This window comes from Schistocerca cancellata, chromosome 2, assembly GCF_023864275.1.
Source record: "Schistocerca cancellata isolate TAMUIC-IGC-003103 chromosome 2, iqSchCanc2.1, whole genome shotgun sequence".
Taxonomy (NCBI): Eukaryota; Metazoa; Arthropoda; class Insecta; order Orthoptera; family Acrididae; genus Schistocerca; species Schistocerca cancellata.
This window is the reverse complement of record NC_064627.1, coordinates 1,032,796,474-1,032,811,642: the sequence shown is the minus strand read 5'-3', so window position 1 is coordinate 1,032,811,642 and position 15,169 is coordinate 1,032,796,474. Positions and strand designations below refer to the sequence as shown.

At 43.1% G+C, this 15,169-nt stretch overlaps 1 protein-coding gene across 1 annotated transcript in view; it reads right to left on the bottom strand.

Annotated features, from left to right (window-relative positions):
- LOC126160746 (uncharacterized) overlaps nt 1–14,397 on the bottom strand; it is a 134,785-nt gene extending 120,388 nt beyond the window's left edge. The window contains exon 1 of the mRNA XM_049916926.1: nt 13,960–14,397. Within this exon, the coding sequence (XP_049772883.1) occupies nt 13,960–14,013 (54 nt within the window). The 5' untranslated portion in view covers nt 14,014–14,397. The remainder of the gene's footprint in view (nt 1–13,959) is intronic.
- Nucleotides 14,398–15,169: the final 772 nt, after the last annotated feature.

Sequence of the window (15,169 nt, the reverse complement as noted above, 5' to 3'; positions counted from 1 at the left end):
GAAACTTATAGAAACGCGTACTCTCGAAGTTTCGCGAGAAAACCTGTCCGTCATACACAACGCCTCTCTTGTACCGCCTGCAACTGGAGTCTGTTGAGCGCCTTCGTAACGCTCTCGGGCCGTGTAAACGATCCCTTGACGAAACGCGCAACTCTTCTTTGGACCTTCTCTATCCCTTGTATCAATCCAATTTTCCGATGGTCCCCTAAGACACAGCTGCCCCAGAATCAACCGAACAAATGTCTCTATAAACAAACTCTTTCGTGGATGAATTGCATTTCGTTCAGATTCTCCCAATATTAGTCGCCGGCCGCGGTGGTCTAGCGGTTCTGGCGCTGCAGTCCGGAACCGCGGGACTGCTACGGTCGTAGGTTCGAATCCTGCCTCGGGCATGGGTGTGTGTGATGTCCTTAGGTTAGTTAGGTTTAAGTAGTTTTAAGTTCTAGGGGACTTATGACCTAAGATGTTGAGTCCCATAGTGCTCAGAGCCATTTTTTGAACCCAATATTAGTCTCGTATCTAATTTTACAGCTATTTGTAGTAAGTCTCATACCACTTCCGGATATTTACGTTAGTTACTGTTTGCTCTGATTTGTCAATAGTGTAATCAAAATGGTCCTCTTCTCACGATTACGCGTTCAGTACCGTAACTATTGAATCACCCAACGCTGTTACGTGAGTGGAACAGGCTGGGTGTAATCAGTGCTGAAGGCACCACAAATGCCATGCGCAGCTTAAACAATTATTCACCCAGGAATCTGAGTGTGGTACACAATATTAGCGTGCGTCAGAAAACCGATAACTGCAATACCTTTTAGCCATTGTTACACATGTTTCTTTCTTACCTTTCCGGCAGCTCGAATTTGAACCAATTCATCCATCTAGGAAGCTTGAAGTAGTCGGCTCTTATTTGGTCTCTTTCGCTTCTCTAATACCGTAAGGATTTAAATTTAAGGTAGCCCACACCAGAAATATTACTTAGTCTTCACCATTTTTACTATTCGTAACAATTTGCGCAATTTGACGCTCATACAGCATTCATCTACATCTACATCTACTCCGCAAACCACCTGACGGTGTGTGGCGGAGGGTACTTCGAGTACCTCTAACGGTTCTCCCTTCTATTCCAGTCTCGTATTGTTCGTGGAAAGAAAGATTGTCGGTATGCCTCTGTGTGGGCTCTAATATCTCTGATTTTATCCTCGTGGTCTCTTCGCAAGATATACGTAGGAGGGAGCAATATACTGCTTGACTCCTCGGCGAAGGTATGTTCTCGAAACTTCAACAAAAGCCCGTACGGAGCTACTGAGCGTCTCTCCTGCAAAGTCTTCCACTGGAGTTTATCTTTCGCGATTACTAAATGCTCCTGTAACGAAGCGCGCTGCTCTCCGTTGGATCTTCTCTATCTCTCCTATCAACCCCATCTGGTACGGCTGTTGAGATTCGTAATATAATTACGTAAAGTGCATGTGCCTGCATTCTCCGTCGAAAGACAAGTATCTCACTGTCATGCTACTGTCTCCATTGCCCTCTTAATGTGACTTTTGACGCTAGAGGTAACGAGTCAGTTGGATTTTCCAATAGACTGGATAGAAGTAAAAATAATTGGCAACAAAAATAAAGACAATGTATTATGGTGTGCATAAGCTCGTAGCGTTTTTTTGTAAGTTTAATAAACACAACATATAAAGAGGAAGTTTAGTCATCAGTAATACATCCTCCTTCACTATTTTCTACAGTCTGTCAACGCTGCAGTAACTTCTCGATTTCGCAACCGTAGAAATCACGTGGTTTTGAGGCGAAGAAATCGGTTGTTCGCTAAATAACAGAGAAGGTGAAAAACAGTAGACGCAAGTCAGGTGAATAGGGTGGGTGCGGAATGACTTCCCAACCCATCTCCTGTACAGTATTTTTTGTCAGTCTAGAAGAATGCGGGCGGATGTTATCGTGGAATACGATCACTTAACGCAGTCTTCCTGATCGCTATTCTTGGATTGCGTCTACAAGACGTTTCATTTGTTGGCAATAAATGCCAGCCACGGTAATGGTTGCATCTCGAGGAAGCAATTCGTAGTACACCATACCGTAGCTGCCTCAACAGATGCATAACATTTTCATTTGGTGGATGCGAACACGTCTTGTATTGGCAGTTGCTGTTTGTTTGGGCTCAACCATTCCTTTTTTGTCTTTATGTTAGCATAAAGACACCGTTTCTCGTCACCAGTAACGATACAGGAAAGGAATGGTCGGTGTTTCTCAAGATCCAACTGATAACTATCAATCGGATATGCACATACATATGCAAATACAGGGAGCGAAAGGCTATTTACAATTTGTACAGAAACCAGATGGCAGTTATAAGAGTGGAGGGGCATGAAAGGGAAGGGAGTAAGACAGGGTTGTAGCCTCTCCCCGATGTTATTCAATCTGTATATTGAGCAAGCAGTAAAGGAAACAAAAGAAAAATTCGGAGTAGGAATTAAAATCCATGGAGAAGAAATGAAAATTTTGAGGTTCGCCGATGACGTTGTAATTCTGTCAGAGACAGCAAAGGACTTGGAAGAGCAGTTGAACGGAATGGATGGTGTCTTGAAGGGAGGATATAAGATGAACATCAACAAAAACAAAACGAGGATAATGGAATGTAGTCGAAATAAGTCGGGTGATGTTGAGGGTATTAGATTAGGAAATGAGACACTTACAATAGTAAAGGAGTTTTGCTATTTGGGGAGCAAAATAACTGATGATGGTCGAAGTAGAGAGGATATAAAATGTAGACTGGCAATGGCAAGGAAAGCGTTTCTGAAGAAGAGAAATTTGTTAACATCGAGTATAGATTTAAGTGTCAGGAAGTCATTTCTGAAAGTATTTGTATGGAGTGTAGCCATGTATGGAAGTGAAACATGGACGGTAAATAATTTGGACAATGAGAGAATAGAAGCTTTCGAAATGTGGTGCTACAGAAGAATGCTGAAGATTAGATTGGTAGATCACATAACTAATGAGGAAGTATTGAATAGGATTGGGGAGAAGAGAAGTTTGTGGCACAACTTGACCAGAAGAAGGGATCGGTTGGTAGGACATGTTCTGAGGCATCAAGGGATCACCAATTTAGTATTGGAGGGCAGCGTGGAGGGTAAAAATCGTAGGGGGAGACCAAGAGATGAATACACTAAGCAGATTCAGAAGGATGTAGGTTGCAGTAGGTACTGGGAGATGCAGAAGCTTGCACAGGATAGAGTAGCATGGAGAGCTGCATCAAACCAGTCTCAGGACTGAAGACCACAACAACAACAACATGCACATATCACCATCCGCTGATTTTCTGATTTTGGTTAGCGCATATTGTACCCATACACCCAACTTTGACCTTCCCCACTGAGGCAATTGTCACACGATAGTCGAATAATCACAGTTCATCACATGTGCCAGTTCTCGAGTCCACTGATGTGGGTAATTGTGGATTAATGTGTTTAAACGATCTTCATCAAAGCCGGAAGGTCTTTCTGAACGTGGAGAGTCACTAATGTCAAAACGACCCTCCTTAAAACGAGAAAACCATTTTCTTGCCGTGCTCTGTCCAGTGGCATTATCCGCAAATATGGCGCAAATGTTTCTGGCCACCTCCGCTGCTGTCACCCCTCTACTGAAATCAAACATAAGTATATGTCGGAAACGCCCCGACTTCCCTATTCGCGACTTCATTTTCTAGCGTCCACAACTCCACTCGCGAGCCTCAAATGACAAAAGATAATATGTTAACTCAAACAACAACAACGAAATGCAAATAAAAAATGACCACCGAAATATCGACATGCATAACAAAAAAAGCTACGAAATTACGCTCCAACATAAAAAATATCACGTTGCTAAACAGAATTGACTGTTATTCTTTTTTTTTTATTATTTGTGAGACCGTATCCAGCAACTTAAGATTTCTGTAAAGTGCCAATGAGCGGAATTGTCAATGTTACTAGCAGAGAGCTGCGGGAATGGAGACAATCTGTGGCAGCATGACGTACGCCCACCAATGACGATCTGCCTATGGGCTGTTAATGGTCACCACAACAGAAGCCACGACAGTAAGTTGTTCTTAGAGAAGTCGACGCAGGAAACCTCGAGATTATACTCAGGGCTGACGCCGTACGTAAAACCGAGAACGTTTTATACACTCGCAATTACTGTCAAAATCGCGTCGTAAATGAGTTCGTAACACTGCAGCGCAATCGTCCGTATAACTGCCTCCCAAGATATGTAGTGAATGAAATTATTACTGTCGTTCGCCCTTCTGCAAGAAGAAGATGCGGTTCTCGTAAACGTATCCAACGTGTGGGCAATGGAATGGCGATGCACAGTCGTGTTAGCAGTTTATACCATCGACAGTTTTTCCGCACAGTATCCTTGTTAACCAAGACACGTTAACAGCTGTTTTAAACTACGATTGCGCACACAGTACCCAGCAGTAAATTGCTATATGATGGTCTGTGAGCCAGTGTAGTAGTTTCAAAACCCGTTATTGGATCCGTTTGGTTATGAATTCCGGTTGCTTTACAGGAACAGCAACTACCACACTTCTGCAATCTTTCACTGAAAGAAATACAGCAAGAGTATACTCGATGTGCTGAGCCAGTAGCACTTTCAAACAGAAGGAAATTATCTGGTGGCTGAACGCTGAACCACTCTCCTTACTAATTCCTGACAAATTTTATTAATTGCGCTATTTCCACAGCATCAATTAGCATGGTTAAAAACTTTAATTAGCTTAATTAATAGCTTATATTCTTCGCTAACCTTGTATCGCCACTCATCTTTTCTTTTTGTCTCACGGCAAATGCTTTTTGACTGCATTACATTCCTCCTCTAATACGCGAAAGCCATATTAACTCTTGATGTCCAATTTTAGGATCCCTTTTTTATTACATGAATCTGTCATTAATTAATGATTCCACTTACCCGGTCCCGGAATATTGTAGATGTGAGGGAAACGCGCTTTTCTCCGCCCCCCCCCCCCTCCTCCCACCCTTCGTCAGAAACTGGTTCCCTACGCCCCGAAATATGCCTTAAATTACCTGAAACTTTTTCCGGGTGATTTAGGCGAGCTGTGCCGGTAACCCGAGGCCACATAATCCTCTCCAGCTACAAGGCAGGTGCGGAGATGTGGGCGCGTAGCTCGGGAAAAATGAAATATCGATCTACCTGCGGAGGTTGCGTCAACTTCGTAATTTAGTAGCACTTGGTACGGTCTTAGAATTAAAACACTGCGTACTTTACAACACGTTCTCCGAAAACTGTTATACGGAAATCTTTCGGACGTCATCTTCTTCCTGTTTCATTACCAATCTATAAAATAGTCGGCAGCAATTGTTTTTCTCCAGTTTTCTTCTATCTTCTGCAAGTCTCTCCAGTTCCGAGATCATTGTCAATTTCAGGTCTTCCTCGCGGATTCAGCCCAAGCACTTTTCCTTGCCATACGTCCATAGTGAAGGGGCAATATCTGTATGTGTCCAACCCACTGGTGTCTCCGTTGCTTGATCTCTACAACGGTCTTTCATATGTAGCTGAAGACTTCTCCATTACCCGTTCTCTCTCTCCATGAAATCCTCAGAATTCTCCTGCAACACTACGCCTCAGTAGTCTGTAGTATTTTCGTAGCTTCTTGTTGTTGTAGAATGCTGTTTTAGGTTGTACAATTTAGCGTCATTATGATGTACCGTCCTTTGCTATTCAACGACCCAGCTGCTTCAAGATGGTGACTTCCTTCAAATTCTCTTTCTCCAGATTCTGAATCAAGTCGTTACAAGGGAAATCTTTCTGAAACGAAACGCAATAAAAGTTTCGCTCGAGTGTTCTGAAAGTCTACGAGCACTGCGGGAAGTATGTAAGTTCGTAGGTTTTCGCGGCTGGAAGAAATTTCCATAAATATTTCTTGGTTGCACACCGCCTCGTGTTGTAAAAGGTACCAGCGTTTCGGCCTCTGTAGCGACATACATCACCATCATTACCATCATCAGACATCAAACCAAACACTTTCTTGATGTAATCATCTTTGCCTGTCATTCTCATCTTTACCATTCGGTTGCAGTTGCTCTAGTTCAATGGACTAGTAACTCTTTGTAACATGGATGATCTGCTCCTGCCTTTTGTTATTTTCCCAAGATCTATCCTTCCAGGATGTGTTTATGAAGCTGTTATGTCGAGTCAGGTCTCCATTAACTTACTTTTTCTTCTCTGTATGAAGTTAATGAATGTCTATTCCTCTTTAATTTCTTGTACTACTTGTGCACTCAGCCCCTGTGAGGCCAATTGAAGACCTACTTGATTGAGAAGTAGGATGACACGGCGGTCGGACGATGCAGTTGGGCCTTCGAGGCCTGTTCGGCGGTGTTTAGTTTATAGTTGTTTATAAGATTTTCTTTCAGGCCAGGATGCTTTTGTGGCTGCTCTGCTTACCTACACCTCTAATGCGTCTATTTCTTTTCTTTTCTCGTTACTCTAGCGTCCAACTTTCACAGCCATAACTTCAAACGCCCCAGATAAATACATCGGGGTGTGGAATACTTTTTACTACATGACGCGAGCTACAGCCTGAAAGAATTATATAAAAACTGCGGAAAGTACTTGACATGTTAATGCAGTCCTTCATTACTTATTCTGTTTGAGAGAGTAAAATACATTTGTCGATACCGCATAGTATACTGTAAGTCACCAATTTCCGCTAACGAAACCTCAGACGGAAAGTAATGCCACCAGTTGTTAGTGAGATATCAGCATGGAATGTTTCTCAAAATATTGTCTACTTGTCACCATCTTTTTTTTGATGAGTCCCATACTCCTTTTACAGAGTGTAGTGGAGCGACGCGGGAGATCCGCGCCGCCTTACTAGGCAAGGTCCTAGTGGAGGTGGTTTGCCATTGCCTTCCTCCGACCGTAATGGGGATGAATGATGATGATGAAGACGACACAACAACAACCAGTCATCTCGAGGCAGGCAAAATCCCCGACCCCGCCGGGAATCGAACCCGGGACCCCGTGCTCGGGAAGCGAGACGCTACCGCGAGACCACGAGCTGTGACCATCTACAAAATACAAAGGAAAAGTAGCAGTTCCAATTACTCTACCGATCATTTTAACGCTATTTATGGTTGCCAGGTTGGGTTGTAAAAGGTTTAACGGCTGTTAATGCAGATATTTTTATATCTAGTACTTCGTATATGCACACAAATGTGTGTTAGTAGTTTTTTGACTGTGTCGAACAGTCGTCCTACAAACATGTCAAGAACTTTACGACTTGGTGTTTTCTCAAGGGTCATATTTTACCACTAAGTGGTCTATCCCTGTCAGTATAGACTAACCGTTATGCGTCCACACATCCACACTTCAACACCTGACCTATTGCCCAGGGATAAATAAGCATTAATGGCATTCCACGTGTACCTGAAGGTACCAACCAAATTAAAAACATACGACTTGTTGTAGTGGCTATAATTATTAGTTTTCAATTGACGTAAATACTGATGTCGAGTTTTTCAGTATACCATCATCAATCACCAACAGACATGCCTGCACTTATACCCGTTACATTCTGTAGAACAACCGTCATCAGGCCAACTTAGGTTCCACGTAGCTGCAAAGTTGGAAATCGAAATGCCGTGTGGTTAATGGTATACATTATCGAGCTAAACCAATCACAACACCTTCGGTGAAAACATGTTTAATTATCTTCTTAGCACTGAATTTATATTATAAGGGGTTCAACGACAACTTTCTAACTAATCCAATATAACTACATCATAACTTGCGGAACTACTCCTTCGATTTACATCTAGCACTACATTTTTAACGTCACTACTTGCTGTGACAGCGGTACGAGTGATGCAAAAATCCTCAGTATATTAGCGCTGATTTTATGTACAAATTACCATCGTCCGTTTAGAACCATCTGCGCTGCTGAAAGGGATCGTTAACACACACTGTGTGAAAAAAATTTCCACGTGAAAGTCGGTGTGTTATTGATAGTACACGACTGAAATATCACTTGGATAGGTCGCTTGCAGCATTACCTCTTCATTCCTTGCAGAGATAAACTTGTCTGTGTAATAACTAAGCAAAACGTTACTCTTTAGAGAGAGAGACAGAAGCTCGTTAATCATAACTTCCGAACTCGGTGAAGCGGGTTGAGAGCAATTTGCTGCAAGAAACCTGAAGTTTGTAAAACTCGTTAGCCAACGTTTTCTCGTCTTTACAGAAACATTTGTTTACTGTATGAAAATACTTAAATTTTATTTATATTTATTTTAAGATCCCAATGTACAGTTTACAGTACCGTACTAGGAAAGATATAACTGCTATATTTTTTCTTTGTCCAGCATGAGAAGCGACTCCATGAATCTGTGTGTAAGTAAGAAGTGGTGACTTGGTGTGTTATAATTACAGCAACTATTTCCATAGATCAGCGTCTCACTAAATGAGCGTCTTACAATTCTAACAACTTTCTGGGTTTCAGCCGAGACTGAGAAGAACGCAACTCACCCTTGTGTCGAGTGTACCAAACTATCATCATATAAACATGCTTAGATCTGTAGTTAAGCTGGCTACGTCGCATAAAAAGCCATACAGCAGGTGAAGAATGAATTTATTCACCAAAAATGTATGCTTGATACGTTTCTGATTTTTTTTCCACCTTCAGAAACCCAAGTGTACGGATAGCACAAAGGCAACAGCGTTTAAATAATTCCGAAACGCGTCATGCATGCTTTGTGATCAATAAAGTCATTCTCCATCTGCTGTACGACTTTTTATGCGACACAGCCAGCTTAACCACAGATCCACGCATATTTACTAGAATGATCACTAGCCTCCTACGTGACTACATGTCACGCCTTTATCCCCATCTTCATATTCAACGTTAGACCCTGATAAGGGTCTAACATAAGGATCTCTTCTATAGTCCAAAGCAAACCACAGTACGCCTTTATAAGACATTAGCAAGACTAGCGCTATGGAAGTGAAGTCTGGACAATGAAAGCAAAAAAACCTGCGAAAAAACTAACAGCCTATGAAATGTAATTCTTGAAAGGAACAGCTGGTTACATCAAATGGGATCACAATAGGAATGAAGCTGTTTCGAAGGAACCCGTCACACATTACATAAAGAACTGCTAGAGAAAAACATCTACAATCATTGAGCCCAAAGAGGACCCCAGAGTCCATACTGCACTAGCAGACCAATGAGTGGTCTAAGATAGCTGGGTCGACAAGTGAGGAAATGGCAGGAGGACGTCTGGACGAGACAGTAAGAGACCTAGAGGCCTTACACTTCACAGGAAGCAGACGAAGCAAAAGAAGATTATTTCTCGGTTGAGGGGTCTAATACAATAACAACACTTGTCGCCAAGTGTTGTCTGATTTTTCTGTGTCCGACGCGTTTTGCAATTCAGTTTACATTTACAAGAAACGATACTTTCAGCAGATTTAGCAGCAACTGTGGCGCTAAAGACAAATCTGTAATCCTACATAATGGATCTGAAACGTGTCGGACATATACAAAATGATAAACTTCATGGACTAGAAACAAGAGCGATTTTGTGATTGCTAAATAGTTAAACGTAAATGATACCGTAGGGCGCTTGCAAAGAAATTAAAATACAAGCTAATAGTGACCATCTGAAAAAAAGAAGCTGACGCGACATCGTGAGACGTTCCAGGTACATTTTTGTTCAATCAGAGTTAGCGTTCTTCATCCATTGAAGTCACAGACGTACTATAAACTGTTAACCAAAAGTGTTTTCATAACAGTATTGTAACTTGTAACGTAGTGTTGCGTGCATAGATTAAGCGAGACCAAAATCAATCATATATTGTTCTTTCTTTAATTTAATGGCTATATTCAGTCTAACATAACTCCATAAAGGGATATAGCATTTTATTCGTTTGGCACACGGCCTTGTGTAATCGTTTCTAGCTAATCAGTGGTGGGAGGCCATACGGTCACATCCAACTGCCATGTAGTTGCCTTTGGTATAAGGTTTAAATGACTCTGAGCAATATGGGACTTAACAGTTGAGGTCATCAGTCCCCTAGAACTTGGAACTACTTAAACCTAACTAACCTAAGGACATCACACACATCCATGCCCGAGGCAGGATTCGAACCTGCGACCGTAGCGGTCGCGCGGTACCAGACTGAAGCGCCTAGAACCGCTCGGCCACTCTGGCCGGCTTTTGGTATAAGGTCACGTTTGTGTCACTGATTATGTTGATAGAAGAGAGGGGTTAATGTTAATAAGAAACAAACACAGACGTATTGATACGCATTTATTGTGTCATTCGAAATAACATCATCTCGCTACACGGCCAACAGTCTTCATAACAAATGCTCACAGCCTATTCGCAGGGCGCCGTAACCGGTCGTGACGTAATAAACGTTATGAATACAGCTGTGGTGATTTCTTATAAATATTAACAAGAATAAACAAACTGTCGATCTCAAGATCATCTAGATTAGAAGAGAAAGAGCTCCAGATCAGGTGTAGCCTGTCTAGGAAGGAAGAGGCTGCATACATCTGTCTGCACGATGACTTAAGAAGTGCTCGTCAGTTTTGATCTCCTATTAAGTCGGAACGATTGAAGAGACATGAAACGAACTGGCAAATAACAGGTGTACTACCCACAGTGGTTTCTCTTGCCTGGCTAGAGACTTCTTCAGAAAAGCTCAACGAATAGCAGTGGGTGAAGTAATTTACCACAAGAAGCAATATTTATAAACCAACTGAGTGTCACAATTATTAAGATCATGGACTCATAATCAGTATCAGCGCAGTTTAAATTACCGTTCGGTCATCTAGAAGTAGGGTGTCTATGGATTGTCTGAATCAATTACGATGAATCTCTCTGCAACGTTTCTCCGTGCCGGCCTTTGTGGCCGAGCGATTCTAGGCGCTTCAGTCAGGAACCGCTCGACCGCTACGGTTGCAGGTTCGAATCCTGCCTCGGGCATAGATGTGTGTGCTGTCCTGGGGTTAGTTAGGTTTAAGTAGTTCTAAGTTCTAGGGGACTGATGACCTCAGATGTTAAGTCCCATAGCGCTCAGAGCCATTTGAACCATTCGTTTCTCCGTAGATTTTACGAAGTGATTTATTTCACTATTCACCTCCAGTCCGAACTTAAGACCCGTATTTATTAATCTGGCCGTCGACTCAGCCTAAAGGCCTGATGTATCTTCCTTCCAAGCTGCTCTCAAGAAGACACGAACAATATATTGAAGATGGGTCTACGCACGTCCTATTGTCAATGTGGTTGGTTGGTTGGTTGATTTGGGAGCGGGTACCAAACGGCGAGATCATCGATCTCATCGGACTGGGGAGGGATGAGGACGGAAATCAGTAGTGCCCTTTCAAAGAAACCATCCCGGCATTTGCCTGAAGTATTTAGGAAAATCACGGAACACCTAAATCAGGATGGCCGGACGCTGGTTTGAACAGTCGTCCTCCCGAATACGATTGCCAGTGTGTAGTCTATTGTGTTGTGATAATAGTAAAGATACCTCTTGATCCAGTGCGGTGATCAAATGATGTTAACAAATACGCTGGGCCAGTTTCTAGAAGAAAAAATACCCATTTTCAGGTACACTACTCATTAGAGACGATAGTTTAGAAGGAGAAGGTAAATCAGATTTGGAAATCTGTTTCTTAAAATTATACAGTTTCATGATAATGAAAAGCTGTTTATCACGCGTATCCCACGAGCACTAAGGAGTAAAACTTTGACGGTTATTAGAAAATCATTCGATACCGTTTTGTCAAAGGGTATTGTCACAGAAAAGAAAACATTCTGCCTCTCCGTATTCGTGACTGGATTGAGGATTTATCGACTGGTAGAGTTCAGCATGTTATCATTGACGATGAGTGATGCACAGATCAGGAATAATTTCAGATATTCCAGGGCGTTAGTGTTCACGTAACGTTTTAACGGTTTAGAGAACAGGTCACTATTGGCTGCAGACTGAGTCCATCTGACGTTGTCGTCTCTGAGAATGTGCCGGAGCCGCCACAAGTTGTAAGTGTACAAGTATGACAGGTATGCCATCCAGCTGTAAGAGTTGTGACATAGCATCAATTGTTTCTTTAAAGAAACTGAACATAATGTAGCACTTCTTAAGTTCACTTTTTATAAACTACAACTGGAACCGTAGGCAACGTAAATATAGTTCACAACATAAAAATACCTCGGAGTAATAGCCTGTGCGGATTTTAATTGGGTGTGTCAAGTAGAAAGCGATACACAAGTATGTGTAACACATGAAAGACTTCTATTCATTCATAGCGTACTTGGGAACGAATTATATAGTCTGAAACTCATTTGTATCCTCTGCATTACGGTGCAGGGCAAGTGTGTGGACTGCACATTAGTTTGGGCTACACACAAGAACGCACAGTGGCAGGTAAGCACTACGACGATCGTCCATTAGGGATATTGTAGGAAATCGTAAGTATGTACCTTATTAACAATATAAATGCAGATAGCAGCGATCATTCACTTACAAAATATATCTCTATAACCTTGAACTAATTTTCGAGGCTTTTCAGTCTATAACTCAGATTATTCATGCTGAAGTTTACATATTCATGTTTTTAGCGAGATGTTGGGTACTGGAGGTTGCCTCACTATGACTAAACACTTCAGTTTACGTCATGAATACACAAACTTGTGCATGTCTTATCTATAAATTCGTCGGAAAAGTCTCGAAACTAGTTCATCGAAATACACATTTCACAAACGATGGTCGCTGTTATTCGTATTTATAATCGGCATAATTACGAATTACTAACTGTGAATGGAACTAACTGAAACATTTACACGCGATACAATGAAAATAGCCATCTGTCACGTATTTTGCAGTGATACGTGAAGTAAAGAGGCTGAAAACTCTATTTTGCGAACGGTCTCGCTCACCGTACGGGATATTTGAACCAGCTATAGCTTTGCTAATTATCTGTATTCGAATGCAAAAATGTTGAATGTTGTGAACTCGTGTTACGTCCACAGTTTATAACGTTTTAGAAGGAATTAGTGAGTGAATAAAGGTATATGATACTTCTAATGACTACTTCTAACACAAGTACACAATATTATCACTTCTGAACTTGATCAATCCCAACACTGAATGCGTAAAGACAAGGAATGCAATCATCTGAAGATGAGCTTCAGCCCGAAACCGATCGCGTATTATATAAACCGCCTTCAGTTGTAACTGGTAGGGCATATTTTTTTCAAACATCACTCTATAAAGGAACTGTCACACATTTCTACGGCATCCAATATGGAAAAAATTAACCAGAAGCGGAAAATACGATTTTGTCTTTACTTGTAAATCTGAATCCACACACAAGAAACAATACAGAGATGTGCCAGAAGCTATACTTGATTTTTTGTCAACAAATCAGTATGATAGAAAAAATGTTAACACTTTTACTACAAATAAGAGTATTTAAGCAAGCAAACAGGTTGTCAGCCTGAGTAGTTTTGCCGGTAAACGACAGCGGCAGGAGTACGTATTCTGCAGGAAGAGGATATCCTGGTCGTGTATAACACTCTGTGCTCTACAAGACGGCGCCACTTCGCCGGCTGGCCGGAAGACCGCCTTCCGTTTCCTACCGACGAAAGAAGGCGCGGCCGAGCGTGCATGCAAATTGCGACAGCAATTACCCGGAAAATTTAAAACGCCCAGCCACTCCCACATCAAAACTTTTTAAAGCACCCTCCCCTCTTGTAGGTGGGTGGCGGTTTAACACTACAGGAAGTAAAGTATGTGCCCGCCCGTGCGAGACAAGTGGGTGTGAAATGAATGGGACACTGACGGAACACAATGGACGGTTATGCCCCCCCCCCCCTCTCCCTCTACCTCCCACTTCCAGAGTTCTGTCGCCGACGCATGGCACGTATAATGGCATTCTGTACTTACGTCAGCCAGACAGCTTTGTTCCTCGATGATACACGGCGTGATCCTGTCCTGCATCGCTGAGCCGGCTTCTGCTCGTCTCGTCGTCGTCGAGTCTGCGGTGGCCAACTTTCGCTCCCCGACGATGCGCTTAGTGTGTCGAAACGGAGTCCCCAGCACGGGAGAACCTATCACCTGTCACGCGACAGAGGCATAGCGTCGCCTTTGCGATTGTCACTGCGGCAGTTAATAAGAAACTACACTGCGTTTCAGTACACCACAGTCACTTGTTTACGTCGCCAGTGGGGAAGCGATGATGCGCTGTAGGCGATCTTGCACAGTGGTGCACGGGCGGGTGCGGCGCGGCGGCAGGCTCGAATCTCGTGTTCACGCACGCACGCACTCCCACGCACTGACCGACTACCGCGCGGGTCTCCGCTTTTGCCGCGACTGCACGCGGTGGACGTCTTGCGCGTTCTGCTCCCGTCCGCTTCAAAATACCTCGGCGCGGTGCCCTTCCCACCACCGCGGCGCCGACCAATAGCACCGCGCCCGGCCGCTGACGTCACCGTGTACCTGCGCAGAAAAACCTGCGTAGCGAACTCCCCTCACCTCCCTCGCGCTGTCTCGCTGCTCTTCTTCTCCTCTCTCTGTCTCTGTCTCTGTCTCTCTCTCTCTCTCTCTCACTCTTGCCCCATCCCTAAGCGCACCCCTCTTTCCGCCCTCTTTAGCAAATTGTCTCCCTTTTATCTGGTAGAATTCTCTGCGTACACCGAACCCCTGTTATGTGAAACGTCCGCACTCCCCTTTAATTAGATTCCACGGTAATTCCGAAACTTCTGACGGCAGCGTTCCCTTGCCTTTTTACTGCACCAACCTCTCCTCGAGGGAGGTCCCTGTAAAGTGCGTTTTTGTACGCTGTCATCCACAAATGACTTGTATTACATTTTCCACGCATCGTAAGGAGTTATTACAACCGCGTTTTCTATCAATAGAGTGAAAACTACCACCGCGGCTATTGCCGCGATCGGGTTACAAAGTGGCATTTCTCCGCTCGTAAAAAGGCGGTGGTCAGTTTGGTGTGTATTCAATTTAACACGGCTACGGTTAGACCAGGTGTAATCATCCATCATGGTAACATTACGGCCCTCTGCGTAGCCGCCGGTGTTGGCTCTTCTTGGAGCCTCGACGAACAACACGCCGTTGTTACAACGTATATCTCCCGTAATTTCAT